Source organism: Lynx canadensis, chromosome E1 (genome assembly GCF_007474595.2).
Source record: "Lynx canadensis isolate LIC74 chromosome E1, mLynCan4.pri.v2, whole genome shotgun sequence".
Classification (NCBI taxonomy): domain Eukaryota; kingdom Metazoa; phylum Chordata; class Mammalia; order Carnivora; family Felidae; genus Lynx; species Lynx canadensis.
Window position 1 is genome coordinate 41,865,678 of NC_044316.2, and position 26,828 is coordinate 41,892,505.

The following is a 26,828-nucleotide window of genomic DNA, read 5'->3' on the forward strand; positions in this document are numbered from 1 at the left end:
AATATTAAAAAAAAAAAAGTCAGAGGCTTAATCAACTGAGCCACCCAGGCACCCCATCAGCATGCAACTCTTGTTCTCAGGGTCTTGAGTTCAAGCCCCATGTTAGGGGTAGAGTTTACGTTTAAAAAAAAAAAGAAAGAAAAGCAAAAGCAAAAGCGAAAAAGAAAAAGAAAAAGAAAAAGAAAAAGAAAAAGAAAAAGAAAAAGAAAAAGAAAAAGAAAAAGAAAAAGAAAAAGAAAAAGAGGGGCACCTGGGTGGCTCAGTTGGTTAACCATCCGACTTTTTAACGTTTTAATGTTTTTATTTATTTTTGAGAGAGAGAGAGAGGGTTCAAGCAGGAGAAGGGCAGAGAGAGAGACAGACAGACAGACACACACACACACACACAAATTCTGATGTAGGCTCCAGGCTCTAAGCTGTCAGCAGAGAGCCCAACATGTGGCTCAAACTCATGAACCCCAAGATCATGACCTGAAGTTGGGGCTTGACCAACTGAGCCACCCAGGCACCCAACTCTGACATCAGCTCAGGTCATGATCTCACAGTTTGTGAATTTGAGGCTCGCAATGGGCTCTGTGCGGACAGTGCAGAGCCTGCTTGGGATTCTCTCTCCTCCTCCCTCTCCTTCTGCCCTTCCCCCACTTGTGCTCATGCTCTCTCTCTCAAAAATAAACTTAAAAAAAAAATCATTCTTTCCAAAAATAGTCAATATGGCCTTTGATTATGTGAAGGCCTCAACAGGGATTTTAAGAGAAGTATTTCTTCTGCTTTACCCTACTTTCAAAATCTCCTTTAGACTTCTCAAACCCCATCAGAATTAAGATGATCACAAAATGTTATCAGGCAAACCAGGGCACTCTGAGAGTAAAAAGGAGTGTTGAGACTAAATATGCCAGGACAAAAGACATAAACCACAACATAGTTATCCTAGTGAAAAATCACAGATCACTATGTTACAGTATTCCTAAAATTTACTTTCTTTTTTTTTTTTAATGTTTGCTTTTTCAAGAGAGAGCATGAGCAGGGGAGGTACAGAGAGAGGGGGACAGAGGATCCAAAGTGGGCTCTGTGCTGACAACAGACAGCCTCATGTGGGGGCTCGAACTCATAAACCATGAGAGCGTGACCTGAGCCAAAGTCGGATGCTCAACCAACTGAGCCACCCAGGCGCCCCCTAAAATTTACTTTTAATGACTGCTTGAAACACTTATTCCAATGCCTAAATCAACTCTTCCTTTCTACGTATTATGTGCTTTCGTAGTTGAAATATAGTTTTTCATTTATGGTGATCAGAAATTTAAGTTCAGGGGTGCCTGGCTGGCTCAGTCAGTAGAGCATGCGACTCTTGGTCTCAGGGTTTTGAGTTCAAGCCCCACGTGAGTGTAGAGATTACTTAAAAATAAAATCTTAAATAAATAAAAGAAATTTAAGTTCAAAAGGATTGGACTAGAAGCAATTTCACTTTTTAAAAAAATTTTTAGGGGCGCCTGGGTGGCTCAGTCAGTTGAGTGCTGGACTTCGGCTCAGGTCATGATCTCACAGTTTGTGAGTTCGAGCCCCGCGTTGGGCTCTGTGCTGACAGCTCAGAGCCTGGAGCCTGCTTCAGATTCTGTGTCTCCCTCTCTCTCTGACCCTCCACCACTCATGTTCTGTCTCTCCCTGTCTCAAAAATAAACATTTAAAAAAATAAATTTAAAAAATTAAAAAAAATTTAATGTTTATATATTTTTCAGAGAGACAGTGCAAGAGGGATAGGTGCAGAGAAAGAGAGGGAGACAGAGGCCACCCCGGCACCTCAGAAGCAATTTCACTTTAAAGAAAAAAAAGATGTTAAAATGTACACAGATGTATACATATACCCAACAGACTTTCCTTCAACTGCCTCTCTCTCAAAAAAAAGCTTCAGGGGCACCTGGGTGGCTCAGTCGGTTAAGCGTCCGACTTCAGCTCAGGTCACGATCTCGCGGTTCGTGAGTTCCAGCCCCGCGTCGGGCTCTGGGCTGATGGCTGGGAGCTTGGAGCCTGCTTCCGATTCTGTGTCTCCCTCTGTCTCTGCCCCTCCCCCGTTCATGCTCTGTCTCTCTCTGTCCCAAAAATAAATAAATGTTAAAAAAAAAAAAATTAAAAAAAAAAAAAGCTTCAACTTGTGGTAGATCTAATAATAAATGAATAGAACCTGGCTGACTTGCAGGTCATTAAAATACACAGTAGCTCTAGTTCCTTATAGGTCAAGGATTCTGCTTCCAAGCACAGGACAAATGTGGAAACTTCTCTATTACAAATTTAGCTGTGATGATCATTTAAATATAAATAGAGACAGGGACTGCCCTAAATTTATCCATATAAGTGGAAACTTGTTATTTGCTAACCAGTGCTATTTTGGAATTTATACAATCCCATAGGGAAAATTAAAACTAGAGAAGAGGAAATTATCAGGACAATTCTTTAAAAATCACAACAAACAGGGGCACCTGGGTGGCTCAGTTGATTAAGTATCCAACTCCGGCTCAGGTCATGATCCCATGGTTCTATGGGTTCGAGCTCCACATCAGGCTCTCTGCTGTCAGCATGGAGTCCGCTTTGGACCCTCTCTCTCCCTCTCCCTGCCCTTCCCCCACTCATGCGTGCTCACTCTTGCCGTCTCTCTCAAAAAATAAACATTAAAAAAATTGTTTACATCACAATAAACATCACAATCTCAAATAACAAAACACAATATTTCAGGCATAAAGAGGTGATATTCTCTTCCATCTGACAATGACTATTAAAATTTAACACAATTTCCCCCAAAAAACTAATGAAAAAATATTACTCATAGTCAAAGTCACTGGATCCAAGATCTCTGATGAATCAATTATTTAACACAAGGATTATGCAAACTAAAGTTTTAAATCCTGTCTGACTTTTCCCATGTAAACTAGGTATGAGCCAAGTTTAAAGTAGTTTTATCTTTGGCAGTATATTCTACCACTCAATGCTAGCCCTATCTTTTAGCACCTGGCTCTGGTTATTAGGCTGCATATTATAGACATTCCTGTCTCTCTCTGCTTCAAATGTCCCCAAGCAAAACTTATCTGTTGTACTGTACTTATTATTCTCTTAGAGATAATCTAATGTCACTAAGAGGAAATATTAATCATAGCCCGACCTTATAACTCAAGCAACATACTTGTTCATAATTTGGACCTTCTAATTTCAAAACACATAATGATGCTGATTTTACCTACCATGGACAAAAAAATGGTATGTTTAGCAGACAGAGCCATACAGAATAGCTTCATATTCCATCTATGAACACAACCAGTCCTCCTCTGTCACCAAATAAATAAGAGACATCATCCCCGTCCCCCTCTCTATTCATTCCAAAAAAACTAATTCTAATATTATCCTAAACAATTCAGAATAAAAATGTCTTAGGAGGAAAAACCCTATCCAAAAGGAAATGAACATTCTCAGGAATTACTGTATCATTTTATTAGTATACTTAAAGTTTATTTCCACTTAGTTAACAGAAACATCATTGTGGTCAACTCCTCAAAACCCCCAATTCTTTAGTATTGTTTTCATAATCATACAGTCTAATGTACAATGGCTTCCAGTATGCAATTATAAAACCAAAGATCTGTCTGATATCAGAGACACCAGAAATCAAATCACAACCATCTGCTAGCTGTATCACCTTGGACATATTACTAAGCCTCTGTCCAGGCCTAGGCTGGTTTCCTCAGCTGTAAAATCCACATTATTACACTATAGCATTACTACATAGATTGTGAGGTTTAAAGAGGAACAAAATTATAATTATTTTAAAGCACTGTTGAGACCAGTCAATACCCAGAGAAAAATTCATTTATTAAACTTAATTCTACATAAATTGGTAGGAAAGCTAATTGGCTAGCAATCTCAGCAAACAACTAAGAACTTGAAAACATATTACACTGGGTCAAGGGTATGAGCATATCACATACTAGTCTAAAAATACATGCACACCTGTTTGACATATCAAATTTTCTGGATAATTCAACTAGAACAAGAAAGAAATGGTTTCCAAAAAAAAAAAAAGCACAACACAGAAAAATTACCAACTTAAAAAAAAAAAAACCCATAGGGGTTTTTCAGAAATGCATGAAAATACAACAAACAATTCTTGAGGCATTCAAAAAGATAGGGAGACAATAGTTAAACAATTCATCTGGGACCCACAGTAACATATATTATTTCTTTTACCACTGGCTGGTATGATAGATCTCTTTTTAGAAGTTTGAAAGAATTTCTGCCCTAGTCCACAGAAAAACAAGTATACGTACAATGTGTCACAGAAAAGGAAACTCACAATTAAAAGATGATTGGTGTGGTTATATACAATATGTAATAAAGTGAAACTATAAATGACCATAATACAGCCTCCATACCTGAAATATCCCTCAACTGGCTCTATAAGATATCACAGAAAATAACAGTTCAACCTAGATAATCCACAGCACAGCAGGAAGCTAAGTCCCCAAGTCTACATTCTTCTCAGACTAAGCCTCTCCTTAACATACCTGACTTTACTTAACCATTAATTCAAATATCTGAGCAACTTTTAGGTGCCATACCCTGGCTCAATGCTAGAAAAATGAATAAAACAAAGACTTTGCATTCAAGAAATTCTTTTTTAACGTTTATTTTTGAGAGACAGAGAGAGATAGAGCATGAGCGGGGGAGGGGCCGAGAGAGAGGGAGAGACACAGAATCTGAAGCAGGCTCCAGGCTCTGAGCTGTCAGCACAGAACCTGACCTGGGGCTCGAACTCACGGACCACGAGATCATGACCTGAGCCCAAGTCCGATGCCCAACCGACTGAGCCACCCAGGCGCCCCAAGGAATTCTAAGTCCGGTGTGATAAGATAAATTGTAAGAAGTATACAGCAGGAGAGATAAAAGCACAGTGATTAAAAGCTGCGACTGGTTCAAAAACTACCTGAAAGCTACCTCTTCAACTTGCCAGCCATGAGATCTGGCTAAGTTTTTCATTATAAAATGGGGGTAATAGGACCTGCATTAGTGGGAGATTACATGAGATAATGGTGCACACAACAGAGGAAGCACTGTATACTGTTAGCTGCTACTATTACAAATAAATGTAATACTGAAATATTACGAAAGTGTTGTGGGAGCACAGAAAATGGAGTAACTAACTCTGCCTAAGGAATATGTCAGAGGTGACACCAAAATTGAGTACAAAATTGAGTACAGCAGTAGGAATTCCAGGCAGGTTAGAGTATATGCAAAAACAAGAATAATAAAAGAGCCTAGCATGTCCAGATAACAACAGAAACTGTAGGATGGCAGAACAAAGAAGGGAAAAGAAGATATACACCTGGGGCACCTGGGTGGCTCCAGGCTCTGTACTGTCAGCACAGAGCCCGACATGGGGCTAAATCCTCAGTACCGTGAGATCATGACCTGAACTGATATCAAGAGTCGGACACTTAACCAACCTTGTCACCCAGATGCCCCAAGTGTCCAACTCTTGATTTTGGCTCAGGTCATAATCTCAAGGTTTCTAAATTCAAGCCCCACATCTGGCTCTACACTGTCTGGGATTCTCTCTCTCCCTCTCTCTCTCTCAAAATAAACAAAAACTTTTTTTAAATGTTAAAATTTAAAAAAAAAAGAGTCTTAAAACATAAGTTAGTGAGTTTGAATCAGATACTTGAGAAATCAGAAACAAGGGAAAAAAACTGTATCTTAGGAGCATTCAAGGTTCAAATTTGAGTTTTCTAACTATATGGTCTCAATTTCTCTGATCCTCAGTTCTCTCACCTGTAAAAAGATAGAGATACCACCACCTAGTTTAAAAGGTTACTTAAGATTACATAAATATCTCTAAAATGCCTTGGCCCAGGGCCTGGAATGTAATAAGTACCCAACAAATAGCAGCTGATAGTACCATCACTAGATATCACAGCAGTCAACTTTTGATGGTGTAGTGGTCAAGGATAAGTTTATAGTACCCTAATTTGACAGTATCCAGTAAAAGTACCATTCTCTTTCCCCATCTATTCTTCTTATCTCGTTTCTTATTCTTTATGATGCTAACACATGGTCACTCAATAAATGTTTGGGAAATAGAATTGTCTGGTAGACCTATATACACAGTGAATAGGCCAGCAAGAAGTCATAAATAACCAAATTAAGTTTATAACACCAAGATGTTTCCAGAAAAAAATATATAATATTTAATGATAAACTTACCAACTATTTCCTACCAGTTAACTGGTAGAAAATGCTACCTTGTATTAAAAAGAAACAATGCTGGTGCACCTGGGTGGCTCTGTCAGTTGAGCATCCAACTTTGGCTCAGGTCATGATCTCACACCTCGTGAGTTTGAGCCCCACGTCGGGCTCTGTGCCGACAGCTAGGAGCCTGGAGCCTGCTTCTGATTCTGTATCTCCCTTTCTCTCTGCCCCTAACCCACTTGCATTCTGTCTCTGTCTCTCTCAAAAATAAACACTAAAAAGATATTTAAAAACAAAACAAAACAATGCTTTGTGTACTGTAGACAATACCAACCCTCGTCTCAAAAAGTGGCCAATCCATATAACACAGCAGAAAGAATACTACCAAAAGAATCAGAAGATTAAAGTTCAAAATCCAGCTCTGTATTAGGCAAAATACTTAAAATATCTGGGCCTCTGTTTCATCATCTCCAAAACAGAATTTCTACCTCATCTACCTGAGTTGCCAAAAGAATTACATAAGAGTGTGTATGAGGGCACTTATTAAACCATGCAGTATATAACTACACAATATTACCATTCTAACATCCAGGTTAGATGATTTTACAAAACTCTGGTGTCTTACTTCCCTAACTTCGTTTCCTACGATCTTGTCCTCCAAACTACTTTAGCCATTTCATTCTCACGGTCATTACCAATAATCTCAACCCTTCCATAATCTCTATTTCAAACACTGTGCTCTCCCAACCACAACGTTCTGTCTTTCCCACTCATTCACTCCAGTACCTCTACTCCAAAAATTCTTTTTTGTTTTGTTAAAGTGTAATTAACATATATTATATTCGTTTCAGGTGTACAAGGATTCAACAAGTCTATACATTACTCAGTGCTCATCAGGGTAAGTATATTCTTAATGCTTTTTATATTTTCCCCATCCTCCACCCACCTCCCATCTCTCCAACAATTTCTAAATCCCATCAGTTTATAATCCATTGATCCAACTTTTCCCTCCACCCCAAAAGTCCTTACTTATCCCCCTACTAAGCTTAAAATCAGTCATTATAACCCCTCTCTTGCCCCCCCCCCACATTAACTCTGGTTAATGGAGACTGGTTATCACAGCTTTAACTGTATGTATAGCACATCTAACACCATTGTAACTGAATTAATCTTCAAATAAGAAAAACTGTTTCGATGTCTATCCCCCATTTAAACATCTTAAATAGGCAGAATATTCCAGCATAGAACATTAAAATAAAACTTGCTGTTGTAGCCTTAGCTTTTACTTTTTTCCCTATGCTCAATAGTTTAATCATTGTGAAAACAAAAACAAAAACAAAAAACCACACACACACACACACACACACACACACACACACACACAAACACACACACACACCCCAAGAATTCTGCTTATTCCACTTCCAAACTTTTGCCCTGGCTGTTTTCTCCAACTGAATCCCTCCCATTCTTTTCGTTGCAAAGATGCAATCCTATCTTTCAAGATATAGCTTAAATGCTAATTTCTTCATAAAGGCATGCCCAACTATCCCACTTTAAGGGTTCTGTCATTTACTTTGAGTTTTGTATTTATTTAGTATACTATTCATCTGATAATCATGCTGGTCTTATGAGTAATAAATATTATTTTCTTCATTATCTCTCAATCTGGAACAAAAGTTCCTTGAAAACCACCACTTATTAACAAAGCTTCTTCCACAAATATACACATACTCTTTAGCACAGCCACTATTCAAATATTTTATTAACAACCTTCTTAAAAATAAGTATATACTAGAAAATATTCTGAAGGTAAAATACCCCTCGGTATCTCTTGTGTAGATGATACCCTAAAGTAGTTATTAAACCAATTAAATTTTCAACCACTCTTGCTCCTTTTAAGATATAATTTTACTTCTAGGTTTACTCATAACAAGGGAAATTACGGACACTACAGCATATAATCCACAAGCATCAGCTTTAAATTTTTTTAATGTTTATTTTTGAGAGAGAGAGGGAAACACAGAATCCGAAGCAGGCTCCAGGCTCTGAGCTGTCAGCACAGAGACTGATATGGGGCTCGAACCCACGAACCGTGAGATCATGACCTGAACCGAAGTCAGTCACTTAACCAACTGAACCATCCAGTTGCCCCCGTAAGCATCAACTTTAGCTTCTTGTATAGTCCAGATCTAAAACATCAAATTAATTTCTTGATTTTTGATCAGTACTACCTACAAAATGGGTGAAAAAGTAAGCCTCTCCTCCCTAATCAACACTGGAAAAAGGTTACCCAAAACAAAACACAGGAGTACTGATTTCTCCAATGATCATTATTTAAAACAGCAGTCACAAGGGGCGCCTGGGTGGCTCAGTCAGTTAATCGTCCGACTTCTGCCCAGGTCATGATCTTGCTGTTCCAGAGTTGAAGTGCCTTCAGGCTCTGTGCTGACAGTTCAGAGTCTAGAACCTGCTTCAGATTCTGTGTGTGTGTGTGTGTGTGTGTGTGTGTGTGTGTGCGCGCGCGCGCGCCTCTGCCCACCCCTCATGCTGTCTCTCTCTCTCAAGAGTACATAAACATTAAAAAAAATAAAAGTCACAAAACATGATCAATGATGTTTTCTATTACAACTTTAAATCTGAAGAGCTATTTTGTATTTCAATTCCATAAAACAGACAGAAAATTCAAATTCCTCTTTGAAATCAATGTAATTGTCAGAGAAGGATGATAAATAATTGGAATTTCGTGAGATGAGACCAAATTATTTTTTTTAATTTTTTTAACGTTTATTTTTGAGACAGAGAGAGACAGAGCATGAGTGGGGGAGGGGCAGAGAGAGAGGGAGACACAGAATCCGAAGCAGGTTCCAGGCCCTGAGCTGTCAGCACAGAGCCCGACGCGGGGCTCGAACTCACAGACCGCGAGATCATGACATGAGCCAAAGTGGGACTCTCAACCAACTGAGCCACCCAGGCACCCTGAGATGAGACCAAATTAATATTACGAAGACACACAACTCAAGATATGTCTTACCTCCTATGTCTTACCTTAACACTGTTGGTAAAAATAAAAATTAAGCAGGGATGCCTGGATGGCTGCTTAATTTCGGCTAAAGTCATGATCTCCTGGCTCATGAGATCCAGCCCTGCATCAGCCCTGCACTGACTGTCGCGCCTGCTTGAGATTCTCTTCCTCTCTCTACCTCTCTCTCTCTCAAAATAAATAAATATTTAAAAAAATTAAGGCAAGTAACAGAAAACTACTATTTTGGCCCTAGTTTTAAATTCTTACTAGCTATGGCACTTACTAAAATATTAGGTGCTAGGGGCACCTGGGTGGCTCACTCAATTAAGCGTCAAGACTCTTGACTGGCTCAAGTCATAATCTCACAGTTCATGAGTTCAAGCCCCGCATGAGGCTCTGTGGTGACTGCTTGGGGTTCTTCTCCCCCTCTCCCTGCCTCTCCCCGGATCAAGCTCTTGTGCTCTCTCAAAATACATAACTGAAAAAAATTTTTTAATAAAAAAATAAATAAAATAATACATGCTATAACCTATGTACAATGCCAAAGCAACTTTAGCTGCTTTTCCTTCCATAAATTCCTATATTAAGTATAAGATACCAAATGCATTTGTTAAATCCCAAAGAAATCATTTAGTATAAGCATGACAATACAATACGTTCTTTCAGCTGGATATATTTAAACTTTTGCATTGACTAATACAATGCATTAAGCACATTCGGTTAGACTTCTACAGTTAAACAGACAATTCACTTTTTATAACTGGAAAATCATTACAACATCTTCTGGTATTTGCTGCAATATCAAATCAATGACTTCTTTCAGTATTTGTGGTGCTCATTTGTAATTCCTCTGGTAATTAAACATGAGTCAGCTTTCACTTAATGCTAAATGGCAATGCTAATATGAAAAAGAGATATAATGCCAGACACACAAGCAAAAGTACCAAGCAGTTTTCAGGGAAGGAATTTTAATAGAATTCAAGAACAGGATGTTAACCTCAAGTTGGAACCCATTTTCACTAATAAAATATTAGAAATTTATCAAGTCATAAGAAAAAAGATGAAATCTCTACATGGGTTTCAAATACATAATTCAAGATCTCATGAACTTCTATTCCTTTTCTTTTTTTAACCAGACTCCACGCTCAACGTGGGGCTTGAAGTCACCACTGAGATCAAGAATTGCACGCTCCACCAAATGAGTCAGCCAGGTGCCCCAGAAAATGGAAATCTTGCCAAGAAAACACTGTCCTTTTTTTCATTTTATCATGTACCCAAACAGATGGAAAGGACATGGAAATGTGTCTCAGCTACAAAGCAGCAGAATAAGGATAATTAATGATATAGATCTTTAAAAATTTTTAAGTCACAGTTTTTAGTTCTGGTTATGTAATTTATAGTATTTTTTTAAGTTTATTTATTTTGGGAGAGAGTGAGCATGCACACACAAGCAGAGAGAGAGGAGCAGAGAGAGCAGAGAGCAGAGGAGCAGAGAGAGAATTCCAAACAGGCTCTGCACCGTCAGTGGGCTGGAACCTAGGAACCTTGAGATCATGACCTGAGCTGAAATCAAGAGTCAGATGCTTAACTGACTGAGCCACCAAGCACCCTGGTTATATAATTTATCATAAAGACTTGATAAAACATGATAAAAGAATCCCTCTGTAGTACACTAATGAGAACTGTGTGATACGTATAGGATAAAAGAACACAACACACCTGTTTTTCTATGTTCATGGTACTAGAACAGCCCTGTAAATCATCAGCCTGATACTATATTCCTCTAGATCTGTTTCTTCTTCGTCTCCCATGCCTACTTTTAAAACAAATAAGCATACCATCACACAAAACCCTGTGATCACAATTCTTGTCAAACCCACTCTCCCTTCAATGAAACTCATAAATGTCTTTCTCTGTGATTTTTTTTCCTTAAAATATCCCTTTTCAAATACCTTTTATCTTGAATATAGACCCTGTATCCTTCAAATCACCACCAGAGAGCTTTCCCTTAAGCTGACCTGACATGGTAATTCTTGATCCCCTGAGAATATACTAACCAATAATTTTGCATTTGCTAATAACCATGCCAATTTATCATCAGTATTTTGAAACTGGTACAGCCTTGGTTCCAATCCTTTCCACCTATCACATAATATGTTGAGAAAGGGAACAGTAATAATTTTGCGTAAGTTTCAGTATCCCAAGCAAAGCAGACATTCATTCTCATAGCTAGTGGCATCTCTTCCAGATGATGGGAGACCTAGAAAACAGAGATTAGAACACTTGCCCATGTCTCTGCCATATCTGCATTAGAATGCAAACTTTTTTACAAGACACCACCACAGAAAATATACTTACATGCTTCTGTGCCCTAAGTACTTTAAAACTTTAACCTCCTCACTTAATGGTCAACTTCAGAATTAAGTGAAGGCCACATCCTGGTATCATGTGAAACACCTAGAAGAATCCTACAAACATGCTACATAAAAGTAATACATGATTTATTGCTATTTACCACTATGATTACTTACATAGATTATAGAAAATCTTTGGGTAATTTTATTTCTATTATGAACTTTAAGATACTTCTCTCATTCTTTTATTACTCAACTATCTATTATCATAGCTCCTTTTCACTAGAAAGCTAATACAGAGGGACACCTGGGTGGCGCAGTCGGTTAAGTGTCCAACTTCGGCTCAGGTCATGATCTCGCAGTTTGTGAGTTCGAGCCCCGTGTCGGGCTCTGTGCTGACAGCTCAGAGCCTGGAGCCTGCTTCAGATTCTTTCTGTCTGTCTGTCTCTCTCTCTCTCTGCCCCTCCCTTGCTCACGCTCTGTCTCTGTCTCTCAATAATAAACATTAAATGAATTTTTTTTAAAAAAAGAAATCTAATGCAGAATATATTTAGAACAAAAAGTAACGAGAGGCTACTTTAAATCACCAGTCCTCTGCAAGAACACAAACTAAAGAACGTATTTCCTCATAGCATTCAGCAGTGTCACCATTAATAGCTGCACAACCACTAAATGTTGAGCAGATCTTAACACCTTATGGTTGCACATCACTGTACAAACAAAACTTTCTTTAGAGAACCTGTAATCCAAAGTACTGAATACATCTATATCTTAAATTATACTATATATTTTCCATTAGTTTGTGTTAACATTTCAAACTGTGAACAAATATGCCTTAACCTGGTAAGTGTAGGCAGAAGTCATGTCTCATTCAGAAATTGAGGTCAGATTCTTAAAGCCGTAGTCAAAACTTAACATTAAAAAAAATAAATACATCAGCCTAAATCACAAAGATTTCCAAAGATTAAAAAATATCACTTAAAAAGACTACACAAAAGAATGCCTAAACTAAGTTAATATATCCTCTATGAGAGTATAACTCATCACTGTCAGAAGTCTCCTTAGAAGTCCTTGAGAGACCAAGAAACAGATCTGGACAAAAGAGAACACAGTAAAGTACTTGTGTAATCTCTCTAAAAGCTCACTTACTCTTTGTGACCTAGAAGTTTATCCTCCATATTTGATGACTCAATTACAGATACAGAAAATATGTAATTACCAGTAGACACAATGATTATGAGCACAGGTTCAAGAGTCTAAGAGCCAGAGTGTGAATCTAGGCTCTGCCATTTATCTACTGTATGTGGTTGGCCAGCTATTTAATTCTCTGTGCCTTAACTGCTTCATTTGAAAATGGGCGTTAATAGTACCTACCTCATAGGGTTATTGTGAAGATTATTAGCTAATAATACACATAAAGCCTATAAAGTAATACCTGTTTATTATTAAAATGAAGTTATCGAGGGGCACCTGGGTGGCTCAGTCAGTTAAGCACCAGACTCTGGATTTTAGCTCAGGTCATGATCTCACATTTTGTGGGTTCAAGCCTCCCCCTGCCCCCATCAGCGTAGAGCCTGCCTGGGATTCTCTCTCTCTGCCCCTCACCTGCTTACTCGTGCACACTCTCTCTGACTCTCTCAAAATAAATAAGCTTTTAAAAAAACAAAAATAAATAAATAAAATGAACTTACTGAAAATGTTTAAATGTCCCTGATAATGATTACCCCTTCTAGTCATAAGTGCTCCAGGTGGCATACCACAGTTAATTAAGCTCCTCACCGTATTATACAAAACACCTTTAAACTTCAGGTGTTTACAAATAAGTGAACCCACTTCTGACTCAATACTAAGTTCAAGATACCACAAACTCTTCAAAATTTGCACTTGATGATAAATTGGCAAAGAGTGTAATTTTATACTTCTAAATTATCTTGCCAAATTAAAGGCAAAGAAAATGATACTCATCTAGAACTTACCAGAGAAGACAGCACAGAAAATTTTCTCGTGCTGTAAGAAGATCTGTTTAAAGCAACAGGATCTATGCACTTTGTTTGGAAACCTACTTGGGATTTGTTTTCAACTGTATTCCATGCCTTCACCTCATTTATCACTTAAAACCTTAAAAGGAGGCCACATTTAATTTTGAATAACCCAACCCTGAAATTTGTTTCAGATATACTATATTCAGAAGCATGCTATTACACCTCCTCTCAGTAACTTTAATTGAAAGACCATATTAATGAAAATCAATTTTTATTTTTCCTTTTACCATAATATCCAGAAAATTACTACTTTAAGTATTTTTATTATGTATTTTTTTCTATTTTAGAGAAAGAAGAGAGCAGCAAAGAGGCGCAGAGGGAGAGAAAGAACCTTAAGCAGACTCCACGCTCAGCATGGAGCCTGACGCTGGGCTTGAACCCATTACTTTGGGACCATGACCTGAGTAGAAATCAGCAGTCAGACACAACAGACTGAGCCACCCAGGTGCCACATTTAAGTATTTTTAAATGGATGCTTTTTAGAAATGTAGTACAATAATTTACAGAAGTTGTAACATCTTATAATTGTCTAAAAGGTTTTCATTCCCAATACCCTATTTTACCCTTAATATTAGGACATCTGAATTTTTAAAAACCAACATTTTCCTGGCTGACCCAATACTGCAGGAGTTGGTTATTCCAACATACAAGCAGGAAACAAACTTCAAATAAACGTACTATCCTCCAAGGACTAGCAACCAGGTTTTACATAAACCCAACCAAAGCCTAAGAGAAAGAACTCTTACTTGAAAGGTAGAGGCTTTCTCATTTTTTTCAAGTGACAGCACTCATAATCTGCTATCCAGTTTTCAAATTCTTCTTTCAGGGCTCTGCAAATGCTGTTTGTTTAAGCCTGCTGAACTTCTGGGGTTGACAGCCATTTTCCCTCAAAACTTAATTGTCCATATTATCTATTTTCAATTTTATTAGGTCACCTTGAAATTCTCTCCTCTGAAAAAGCACTTGAGGATTTTAGTTTAACGACATGTCTCTTTAAAAATTACCAATAAAGCCCACGCATCTTTCAGCCTACACGCGTTTTATAGTTCTCACTAAAAAACAATCTTTCTCAGGAATCAAATGGTTATACAGGAACTGCTTCAACTTCCCTGGCCCTGCATTATATTCTTAAACACCTTGAGATCCAGTCCTGTGCTGCAGCTACACAGCAGGCGCATGATTACAAGGCTTTTTAACAGCCCCCAGATCCCTTACTGCTGCAAAACTTCTCACAAGCGTTCTATGCACTAGTCTGTTAACAGTGTTGGTTTAACTGCTTTACCTGTTTATTAACCAACCCAATCATTTCGGGGAATTCAAACCCTTCAAATCGCCTTCTGAAACGTATCTAGAGTATCCCATGTTGATATTCAGAGAAAGATCTGCAGCGGGATAAAAACTTGAGTTCTGATGTTCATCCCCTGACCCAAATTGCTGTTGCCAGGATATGCGGTAGTAATGCAGTGGTTTCTTTGAGACTCCAAGGATGTACTTTACCCTAGAAATAGGCAATCTCTAGTAAATCCCTTTTAGTGGCCGAGATTTCTGCGGTAACAATGCTCAACTGGAAGGTATTTTAAACACCCGAAAGACGAGTTCTTCCAATTTGGCCTTTATTTTTTGCTCAATAATGCCTGCTATCACGAGGACATTTTTCCTTACAACACTTGCAACTAAAGAAAGAAAAAGGCAGCTTGTGGCGCTAGTTATCAAACGCTTAGGAAGTCCATGATCATTACGCTTCTTAAAAATCTTTCGAGGTAGGTGGGGGCCAACCTTACGTCGACCACAGTCCTACAACTTACGGTTTGCCAAGCAAAACTAACGGCCTAATAACAACAACAACAACGTTCACGCCCGGAGAAATCTCAATGTTTGACCAACCAAGAAGGCGTCTGGTAACTAAAGTACCCTTTTCCATGGGAAGAAATGAAAAGACAGACAATGAAAGGGATTCACCCTAGTGAGGATGGACGAAGGACGACCCCAAGAAGAGCCGAGCGAGCAAAACCCAGGGGTTCGGAAGCGGTAGTCTCAGCAACACCCGCCCGAAGCCCTCCCAACCCACCCCTCTTTTCCCCCCGGGAGCCCGCCCGTCGCCTCCGCAGGCCGGGCGGACCCGAGGGGAGCACAGACCCCAGTGTGCGGTCGGGCTTCCGAAACCCGCCCAAGCAGGCCGAAGCCGCAAACCCGCGGCCTAAGTTTAACAGGTAAGAGAATAAGAAGTGAGAGCAGACGCGGCCTCGCCTCAAGCTTGGGAGGCCCCCTGAAGAATTGGGAGGCGGGAGCAGAGCGAACCGGTTCGTAATCCGGAGCGGAGCCTGAAGGAAAAGAGCTGGGAACGGGGGGTGAGGAGGTCCCGGCTCGGCCAGCGCCTTCCCGGATGCTCGGCGACGCCCGTGTTTACCTGAAAGTCTCGGTCCTCGTTGAAGCGGGAGAAGCGGTCCGCCATTTTGCCGCCTTCGCTCCTCTCAGGACGAAGCTCTCGGGTTCGCTCCTTCCCTCCCGCGACACCCGCCCCCTCGCTCGCCTCCCCAGTTCCCCGCCTCCTCCCACGCCCACCCGGCGCGCGCAGGCAGGGAGGGAGGGAGGAAACGAGAAGTCGCGTCCAGAAGGGAGCCCCTCCAGCGCAGGCGCCTTTCGGCCCTGGAGGCGGAACCTTCCCTTAAGTCCCCTCCACTCTCGCGGCCCAGAGCGACCCCGGCGGCCGCGCGTGCGCGTTCGCGCCCGAGAGCAGCAAGCGCTTCCGGAGAGAAAGGTCACGGGGGCACAATGCGCTTGGGTCCGGATATTTTCCACCTGCTCGCTTCTACGAGTGAGATATATTTTCTTACCCTCTTGTTTCCATGTGTGTGTAGAAGCTCATCCTCAGCTTTATTCACTGAATAGCAACGTAATATCGTGGTTGAAAGCGCAGATCTGGAACCAGACTAGCTCCTTTCAAATCCTGGTTTGCTCTGAGGATTAAGCGGCTAACGAGACAGGAATGAGCCCTTCTCTCATAGGACTTAAGTTCCAGTGGAGAAAATCAGATAAATAGTAAAATATTTACATAATTTTAAATATTAACGAGTGCTACAAAAAATAAAACAAGGTACAGTGCATTTCAGAGACCTCGAAAATGACCTTTGACCTTTAGGAACAGCAAGGCGACCGCAGGTTTGGAGCAAAGGGAAGGGAAAGTTAGACCTAAAGGCCCGTTAACTGTTAAGAGTTTACTTGTTTTTCTTAATGTTTATTTGTTTATATTGAGAGAACGAGAGAAAGAAAGTGCAGGCTAGCAGGGGAGGGACAGAGAGAGAACCCCAAGCAGGCTCTGTGCGGTTATCTTGGAGCCAGATTTGAGGCTCAATCCCATGAACTGTGAGATCATGACACTGTGAGATCATGACCTGAGCTGAAACCAAGAGTTGGATTCTCAACCAAGTGAGCCACCCAGGTGCCCCAAGAGTTGGCATTTTTAAGAGATTAAATATTTTTTAAGGAGACCAAAGTTGATCAAAATCAAGTAAAGCTCTCTGGGTTTCAGTTTCCTTTTTATAAAATAAGGAAATTAAATTTGGTAATCTCTACTGCCCATGACCGGCAATGACTTTGTGTGGGTTATATGAATCAGGTTTTTCCATCCTATGGCTTTCCTGAGGACCCCACCCAGCCTCCAGCTCCCTTAGCCAAAATACACAAAATGTAGGAGAGACATGAAAACTTCCCTGCTTTTGAAAAGAGTAGTTGACAGAAATCATAAAATGGAAAATAGCCCTTCCCGACCCTGAGAGAGTCAAGTGGAATATAAGTTTTTGGAAGAAGGATGTGTATCTTCCATTCCTTTGTTACCCTGTGCCTCACCCAACCCCAGTTCGAGCAAATTACAATCTTAAGCTGTGAAAAGAACTCTCTATCTAAGGAGAGGCAGAACACAGAATGTAAATATTGTAGAGAGACTAGAGGGTTAAAATGTTGCAGGTTGAATCAGATACACCCCTTCTCTCTCTCCCAACCCCACTAAAATGACAATAAGAGGATGAGAAGGGCAGTAAACTCACATGGACAAGGAGACCTGAAGAAGGAACAACAGCAGGCAAGAGATGTAAACAACAGTTTGGAAGCTGGAGGGGTTCCTGACAGGCTCAGTATGTAGAGTATGCAACTCTTGATCACGGGGTTGTAAGTTTGAGCCCCCATTGGGTGTAGAGGTTACTTAAAAATAAAATCTTTTAAAAAAGAAAAGATTTAAAAAAAAGAAAAGATTTTGGAAGCCGGAAAGCATAGCTAAATGGAAATAGCTTTAGTAGAATAGAAGAAACAAATTTAAATGGAAATGGCTTTAGTAGAATAGAAGAAACAAATTACTGAAGTGGAGAAGCCAAGGAAACTAGTTGACTAACACTAGGGTGTACCAGAAAGGTTCAGGAATTGGAATCACCAGGTACCAAGATGAGAGAGTTGAAAACAGGACTGGTTACAAGGCAGTTTAGGAAATGGACTCTATAAATTCCTTTGTCCTCCGGAAAGACTGAACAAAGAGACTTTAACATATCTGGCACAGATAAGGAAAGAAGTACCATGCCGAAAGTGAGAAGAGTTGGTAGAAGCTAACATTGTGGTCAGACTTGGTGGAAAAAATGGGAGTAGGGGTGGGGTCTCCCCAACATACAAAGGTCATGTTCCAGCCCAGATATCCTGCAGAGAAGTCCATCATTCCAGAAGCCCCATCCACACAGAGCTTCCACTTAGCTCTTATGTATGAATGGATAGCCAAAGATAACCAGACATTGAAGGGAACCTGTAAGACAGAGACACCCCCACCCCAAAGCAAAACAAAAAACAGGAAGGGGAATTCAGAGGGACCAGAGATAATGGAAATAATAAAAGAAACCATCAAAAGAATGCCAATCAATAGCCACAGAAATATAATATTACCCCAGGAAATAAGGGACCACATCAGGAAGCATCAGATGCCAAAAAGAGAAAAAAAGAATATTCAGAGATTAAGAAATAACTTTTGAAAGTTAAAATGTTTTAAGCAGAAATGAAAGATTCAATAGAAGAGTTAGGAAATAATTGCAGAAATCTCCCAGAAAACAATAAAAAGACACCCTGGTCCAAGCCATCTTTACTTTCTCCCTCATCATTGCAATAGCAACTAAGTGTCTGCCTCCACCCTGACCCCCTACCGTCTTCCAAGGAGCATGGTGATAAGGTTACGAGGTCAATTGGAGCACATTAGTCCTCTGCTGAAACCATTCAGTGGCTTTCCCTGTCATTGACCACTATCACCTCACCTCTCAGACGTCATTCCACTCTGCCCCTCCTCTCTGGGCACACTGGCTTCTTGGCTATACCTTGATCCTCCAGACCTGTTCCTGCCTCAGTCTGCCCTACTTAGGGGCTAATGTATATGTTGTTCCTTTTGCCTCATTCTTCCCAAGATAACTTATCCATGTGGTTTGTCTCCTCATCCTCTGGGCTTTATTCAAATGTTAGTTTCTCAGTAAGATCTTCCCTGATAACCCTATTTAAAATCACGGAGCTTAGGGGTCGCCTGGGTGGCGCAGTCGGTTAAGCGTCCGACTTCAGCCAGGTCATGATCTCGCAGTCCGTGAGTTCGAGCCCCGCGTCAGGCTCTGGGCTGATGGCTCAGAGCCTGGAGCCTGTTTCCGATTCTGTGTCTCCCTCTCTCTCTGCCCCTTCCCCGTTCACGCTCTGTCTCTCTCTGTCCCAAAAATAAATAAATGTTGAAAAAAAAAATTAAAAAAAAAAATCACAGAGCTTAGTATTCTGAACATCCTGGTCTCTTTCCCTAATTTTATTTTTCTCCATAGTAGTTACACTTTCTAATATTTAATGTAAACTCCATTAGAGCAGAGGTGTTTTTTTTTCCACTTCTATTCCCTTCTATATCCCTAGCACCTAGAATAATGAATGACACATAATAGGCACTAAAGAAAGATTTTTTGAATAGGTGAGAAGAAAAATAGGAAAGAACAGGGAAGAAAATGTAAGTGTCAGTCCAGCATCTGAATAGCAGAATTTCCAGAAAGAATGGGGGAAAAAAGGAAGGAAGAACATATTGAAGAAATAACATTTTCTGGTTCTAAGAGCCTGAATGTCCAAGTTGAGAGGGCCAGCACAATGGATGGAAAAATAGCTTGCTGCCTGGTACAGCGTTGTGAAATTTCAGGACACATGGGATAAAGAGAAGGTCTTACAGCTTTCCAAAGAAGAAAAATAGGTCACAAATGAAGGATTGGGAATTGGAATGATCTTGGATCTCTCCAAAACACCAGACTAAGGAGTAATTCCCTAGAAATTCTGAGAGGAGAGTTTGAACCTAGAGATCTATATCCACCCACCCACCTACCCCCAAAAAAGAAGGAAAGAAAAAAATCTTTATCCACCCAAATCATTACTCAACTGTAAAAGGGGAAAATGACATTTTTCAACCTGCAAGCTCTCAAAAAAAAAAAAATCTATTTTCCACGGACTCTTTCTCTGGAAGACACTAAGGGAAGTTCTACAGCAAAACAAAGGAGTAAAACAATAAAGAGGGAGACTTGAGGTCCAGAAATCAAATCCAGCCTGAGGAAGAAGCGAAAGGATTCCCAGGGTAACCGTGTGGAGACACTCCAGGATGACTAGTGTGCAGCAGGCCTAAAAACACACAATCCAGATGAAAATAAGAGGACACAGGAGGACAGAGGCCCCAAGAAGGGGCAAGCCAGAAAGAATATTGCTGGGATACTAGTGGATCTGAAAGGGACATTTTCATTTCTCCAAAGTGTATACAGGGGAAGTCAGTGACAAGAATATAGAAAACCATGGAAAAAAAAAGAAAAGAAAAGAAAGAAAAGAAAGAAAGAAAGAAAGAGAAAGAAAGAAAGAAAAAGGAAGAAACAAAAAAACTTTAAGGGAAAATATTATAAGGAAAAAGAATTTTTTAAGGTTTTATTTTTTTAAGCAATCTTCACACCAACATGAGGCTTGAACTCACAACCCCAAGATCAAGACTCACACACTCCACCGACTGAGCCAGTCAGGCACCCCCTATAAGGAAAAAATTTAAAGATAGTAATTCTACTCTGTAACATGGCTTAACTGTGAAAAATACCTACAATCACAGTAATATAAAAACTGAATATTGGGCGCCTGCTGGCTCAGTTGTTAAGCATCTGACTTCAGCTCAGGTCATGATCTCCCAGTTCATGAGTTCAAGTTCCACATCTGATGAGCTCGAGCCCTGCTTGGGTGAGCTTGCACCCTGCTTCTGGTGAGCAGGAGCCCCACTTCAAGTGAGCTTGAGCCCCACTTTTCTCTCTCTTTCTGCCCCTTGCTCACTTGCACCCTCTCTTTCTCTAAAAAAAAAACAAAAAAACAAAAAAACCCTGAATATTGATCTAATAAAAATGTTTAACAAAAGTATATAGTGAGGGTATAGGAAAGGGGGCTAGTTTGGGAGATATAAGTCTTCTTCCATAATGGGAACTCAATAGGTAATGTCTACATTTGAAAAAAAATCAAGAAATATTAGTATGAGCATATTATTTAGAATGAAGAAATATTGGACAGAGGCATGATTAAAAATAAGGAAGAAAGAGCTAAAAGAGTTGAAAGCAGCTGCCTCCAAATAATAATTAGTGGTGAGATGACTTTTTTCATAAAAAGTCATGCAGAATAGTTTGACTTTTTAGCCTATGGAAATACTATTACTTCAATTAAAACCAAAAATTCAATTTAGTGATTGAAAAAAAGGTCCATACCAGCCAATTCTCTATTCTTTCACTTCTTGCAGGGATAAGACAACATAGAAAAGAGTATCACATACTCAGATTTTTTTTAATGTTTATTTATTTATTTTGAGAGAGAGAGAGGATGTGTGTGGGCAGGGGAGGGGTTAGAGAGGGAGAGAGAGAATCCCAAGCAGGCTCCATGCTGTCAGCACAGAGCGCTACTCGGGGCTCAATCCCATGAACTGTGAGATCATGACCTGAGCCGAAATCAAGAGTCAGACACTTAACCGACTGAGCCACCCAGGAGCCCCTCGGATTTTTCTATACTTGGCCAAGGAGAACAGTTGTTAGATATTTTGAAAGTTTATCCCTATTTAGCAGCCTTTGGGGTGGGGCTTACTATGTGCCGTGCTTGCAGCAAGCTAATAACTCCACATGCATTATCTCATTTGGTGCTCACAGCCACCCTATGAAGTAGGTACTATGATTAGGTTTTTTCCTATTTCCCAAGTAAGGAAACTGAGGCTTCTGTGAATTTACCCAAGGTCAAACTCCTAGTAAGAGGTGGAGTCTGGACTCAAATTGGGTCTGCCTGGGTCAAGAGCCCCACCTCTAAACCTCTACTCCCAGATGCCAAACTAGACATTTGTCCAGTGGGAACCAGCATAGGGAAAGGCTGGCACTGTGAAGGCTGAAGCTGATGGGAACAGGAAAAGGGCGGGGCACTGAAGGCAAAGGAGGAAGGAGCTGGGACAGTCTTAGAAGGCCCTCCTTTCCTCCAGACCTCCCCAATCCCACCCTCACCCAAGGTCAGACTCCTGGTAGCCAAGCAGCAAAAGTGGGACTGATCTATGAAGCCCCAGCCTGCAAGAGTGTAGGGTCAGTAAGTAATGATAGAGGCTGTGTAGGAGAGGGAGAATACCTTTTTCTCTACCTTTTTAGGTTCTCCACTGGAACTCCTGTAACCAAAGACAGACTAATAAGAGAAAAGCATACAGATTTATTTAGTATAAGTTTTAAGTGACATGGGAGCCTTCATAAGGAAATGAGGACCCAACTGTAGAAAGATAGGATAGAACAATATAGTAAACTGGGAGAAATGTAGCAAGGCCTGTTCATTCAGATTCCTCCCTGTATCCCTCAGTCTTCAGAGATAAGGGTGCTTCTTCTCTCCAGATATAGAGAGAGCACTTCTCACATGACAGTTTTCTGACATGCTTCAGGGAGTTAGAAAGCCCTTTCTGCATCTATGATTCCTTAAATTTCTTCAGCTTGAAACATTCACACACACAGTGCCATATTTGGGGGTAGCATGTCCTGAACTCCATCAGCTGGAACCCGCACATTTTGGAAGGCACAAAGGGTGGCTATTTTATTTATTTATCTGTTTGTTTTTGCATGGTTGGGGAAGGTGCCTTGCTTATCTGTGAAATCAGATTTCTGTTCCTTTTTCATTATGGAGACAGGCATTTGGGATGGTGAAACCAAGAGCTGCCTCTGTTTGGGCCCTGTGGACCCAGCTGTGTCTCCCAAGGAGTCCTGGGTACAATGTGAGGGAGAGCAGACCCCTGCTGGCTACACGAGGGACTGTCCCGGGGCTCTTCCAATGGCTCCTTCCCACTGCTCTTTCAGGGAAAGGTAAGAGTAACTCCTACTTTCTTCTCGAACCTTCTCTGATAATCCCAACAATACTGTAACATAGCTGTCACTGCTAACACAACCATTTTGTGGGAGACGACACGGAGGCTAAGGCAGGTAGTGTCACATGGCCAAGGTCATACACGTAGTAGGTGAAGAGCTAGAACCAGAATGCCGTGTCCTTCCCATTTCACCACTGCCTCTCTTAAACTCGTAACAGCAGCACTTATACACATTTTAGTGTTTACATGCAATGTATAGGTGTTATTTCCTTTAATCTCAATTCAAATAGCTGACAGCACAATTGTCCTCATTGGGCAGATGAAGAGGAAAGGTTCAGAGACATCAAGTAATTTGTTCTTGGTCACATAACTAAAAAGATTCGAAAGTGATGTGTTCATCCCTGCTCAACCACAGAAAAGACAGGAACTGAAGTGTGTAAATTGGGATAGAATTTAGGACAGTGGAAAGGGGCACCTGGGTGGCTCAGTCGGTTAAGCATCCCACTTGAGCTCAGGTCATGAACTGATGGTTCGTGAATTCAAGCCCAGCTTCAGGCTCCATGCTGACAGCTCAGAGCCTGGAGCCTCTTCAGATTCTGTGTCTCCCTCTCTCTCTGCCCCTCCCTCGCTTGTGCTCTTTCTCTCTCTGTCTCAAAAAATAAACATTAAAAAAAAAAAAAAGACAGTGGGAAGGATGCCTGAAGGAATTCAAATGCGACTCAAATAAAAAAAAAAAAAATAGGGGCACTTGGCTGGCTCAGTCAGTGAAGCATGCGACTCTTGGTCTTGGGATTGTGAGTTCAAGCCCCACGGTGGGAGTAAAGTTTACTTAATGAACATTTTTTTTAATCTTTAAAAAAATAATAAAAAACAAAAGCAAAAACGCTGCTGGCTGTAGGATGCCCCTGTGGTAGATGGCCAGTATGCTTCACCAGCTTCCTGGAGTGCATTCTTCAGCATAGTCATTTGTTTTATTCACCGAACATTTATCATGTGCCTAGTCTTGAAGCAGCCCTGCTCTGGGTGTTGGAGATACAGAAGTGACATGGCGGGAAAGTCCTTCATTGAGTTTCTTTTTTTTTGGTGGGGGGGGGGGGGCGGAGGGAAGCAGGGAGACACAGAAAATATACAAGTAAACAAATGAGATCATTTCAGATAGGGCCACGTGCAGAGAAGATCATAATACCCAGTGATGTGATATGATTGAGAGGAACTGGGTGAGGTTACTTTAAATTCAGCGGACAATTCTGAAGAGGTGACATTTGAGCTGAGAGCTGGGTATTATAAACTGGGGCAGACAGTTCCAGGCAGAGGCAGGGCCTGTAGCACAAAGCTCTGTACTCGGAAAGGCTCCACCCTCGGGTTGATGCTCCATTCTTGGTGTAACTGTTACATCTTGAAATTCTTAATAACTTTTGAGCAAGTGCTCTGCATTTTCACTTTCCACTGGGCCCTGCATGTTCTGTAGCCAGTCCAGGTCAGAGGGACCACAAGGGGTAGGGAAAAGGATTTAGAAGTGAAGTGGAAAGAGAGGCAGGAACCACTCACCAAGGAGGGCCGTGAAGTCACAGCGAGGAGCTGGACTCTGCACAGAGGGAAAGCTTTGATAGATTTGAAGAAGAGGAGCAACGTGACCCTGTTTACATTTCCAAGAGATCCCTCAGGGGTGCCTGGCTGGCTCAGTTGGTAGGGCATGTGACTCATTTGACTCTGATCTCAGGGGTCATGAGTTCAAGCCCCACACTGGATATCGAGCTTACTTTAAAAGGGAGAGGGTGGCGGGGCAGGGTGGGGGGGCACCTGGGTGAATCAGTCAGTTAAGCGTCCAGCTCTTAAGTTCGCTCAGATCATGATCTCACAGTTGGTGAGTTTGAGCCCCAAATCAGGCTCTGTGCTGATGGTGCGGAACCTGCTTAGGATACTCTCTCTCTCCTTCTCTCTCTGCCCCTCCCCCACTCATTCGAGCATGCATGAGAGTGTGCTCTCTCTCTCTCTCTCAAAATAAATAAATAAACTTTTAAAAAGAGAGAGTGGGGCGCCTGGGTGGCTTGGTCGGTTAAGCGTCCGACTTCGGCTCAGGTCATGATCTCACGGTCTATGAGTTCGAGCCCCGCATCGGGCTCTGTGCTGACAGCTCAGAGCCTGGAGCCTGTTTCAGATTCTGTGTCTCCCTCTCTCTCTGACCCTCCCCCGTTCATGCTCTGTCTCTCTCTGTCTCAAAAATAAATAAACGTTAAAAAAAAAAAATTAAAAAGAGAGTGATGGGATGCCTGGGTGAATCAGTCAGTTAAGCGTCTTATTCTGGACTTCAGCTCAGGTCATGATCTCATGGTCCTGAGTTTGAGCCCTGGGTCAGGTTCCACGCTGTGTCAGTGCAAAGACTGTTTGGGATTTTCTCTCTCCATCTCTTTCTGCTCCTTCCCTGTGCTCATGTGCACGGGCTCTCTCTCTCTCTCAAAATGAAACAAGTATTTTTAAAAAAAGATTGTCTCTCTCTCCCTTTGCTCCTTCCCTTGCTTGCATGCTCTTTCTCTCCCTAAAATAAAATAAAATAAAATAAAATAAAATAAAATAAAAAAACAAATGACTTCAAGATTCCTGGTGTGAGTAACTAGGTGGAACGTGGAATCATTTGCTGAGATTGGGAAGGTTGTGTGGGTGGTGGAAAAATTTGGGAGGGTATCAAGAGTTGCACTTTACTTTTTTTTTTTTTAAGACTTTATTTTTAAGTAATCTCTACACCCATGTGGGGCTCAAACCCACAACCTCAAGATCAAGAGTCACACACTCCACCAACTAAGCAGGCCAAGAGTTGCACTTTAGACCTGCTAAGTCTGAGATGTCTCTGAGAATTTAAATGGAAATGAAATCAATTGTCTATGCAGATCTTGACTTTAGAGGAGATTCTCAAAATGGGGTCAGAATAACACGGGAGTGCTTGCTAAAAATGCAGATTACAGTGCCCCACCCCAGTTCTGCCAAATCAAAATACCACACCCACCTGCCAAAACATGATTCTGATGCTCATGAATATTTGAGGCCAACTGTTCTAAGAATTTCTTCAAGGAAAGGGGCCAAGGCATCCTCTTTCCTTCTGCAGATTCTTCAGGCTGAGTGACGAAACAATCACTTAGTGAGACTTCTTGAATATTTAACCTGGGGATTACCATGCTAGGACATTTACTAAGAATGATCTGTGACCCCCAGGACCAACCAGACATTGAAGGAGACAGATAGTAGATGTAATTGTCAATGTCCACCAGTCAGGTATAGGGATAGGAAGGAGCCTGTAAGGGGCACAGTGTGGGTTCAGGGTGCAACTCTGAAGAGGCCAACTCTCCTTTACAGGGGATGATGTGAAAGAACATGGAAGATCTGAACTAGATTTTTTCCTCTTTTTTCTCTTTATTTTTGCTTATTTTTTCCACATATCAGCATAAACAATTTTTTAATGCACACAAGTTTGGTGTGGTTTTATTTTTTTAAGTTTACTTATTTATTTTGAGAGATAGACACAGAGAGAGCCTGCAGGCCCCGGAGCAGGAAAGAGGCAGAGAGAGAGGGAAAGAGAATCCCAAGCAGGCTCTGAGCTGTCAGCACAGAGCCCCATGCAGGCCTCGAACGCACAATACCCCAAGATCATGACCCGAGCGAAACCAAGAGTCGGAGGCTTAACCGACTGAGCCACCCGGGGTCCCTTAAAGCAATTTTTAAAAATTGTGTTTTATTTCCTTTTTTTTATTTTAATATTTTTTATTAAGGGCTATGAAAATATCCAGAAAGATAAATGAATGTGATGCAATGATATATGTCCT

General features: G+C 40.9%; 1 protein-coding gene across 1 annotated transcript in view; it reads right to left on the reverse strand.

Annotated features, from left to right (window-relative positions):
* Positions 1-16,188, reverse strand: part of GPATCH8 (G-patch domain containing 8) — a 102,071-nt gene extending 85,883 nt beyond the window's left edge. Inside the window, exon 1 of the mRNA XM_030296923.2 lies at positions 16,054-16,188. Coding sequence (XP_030152783.1) covers positions 16,054-16,098 — 45 coding nt within the window. The 5' untranslated portion in view covers positions 16,099-16,188. The remainder of the gene's footprint in view (positions 1-16,053) is intronic.
* Between the last annotated feature and the right edge of the window lie 10,640 nt (positions 16,189-26,828).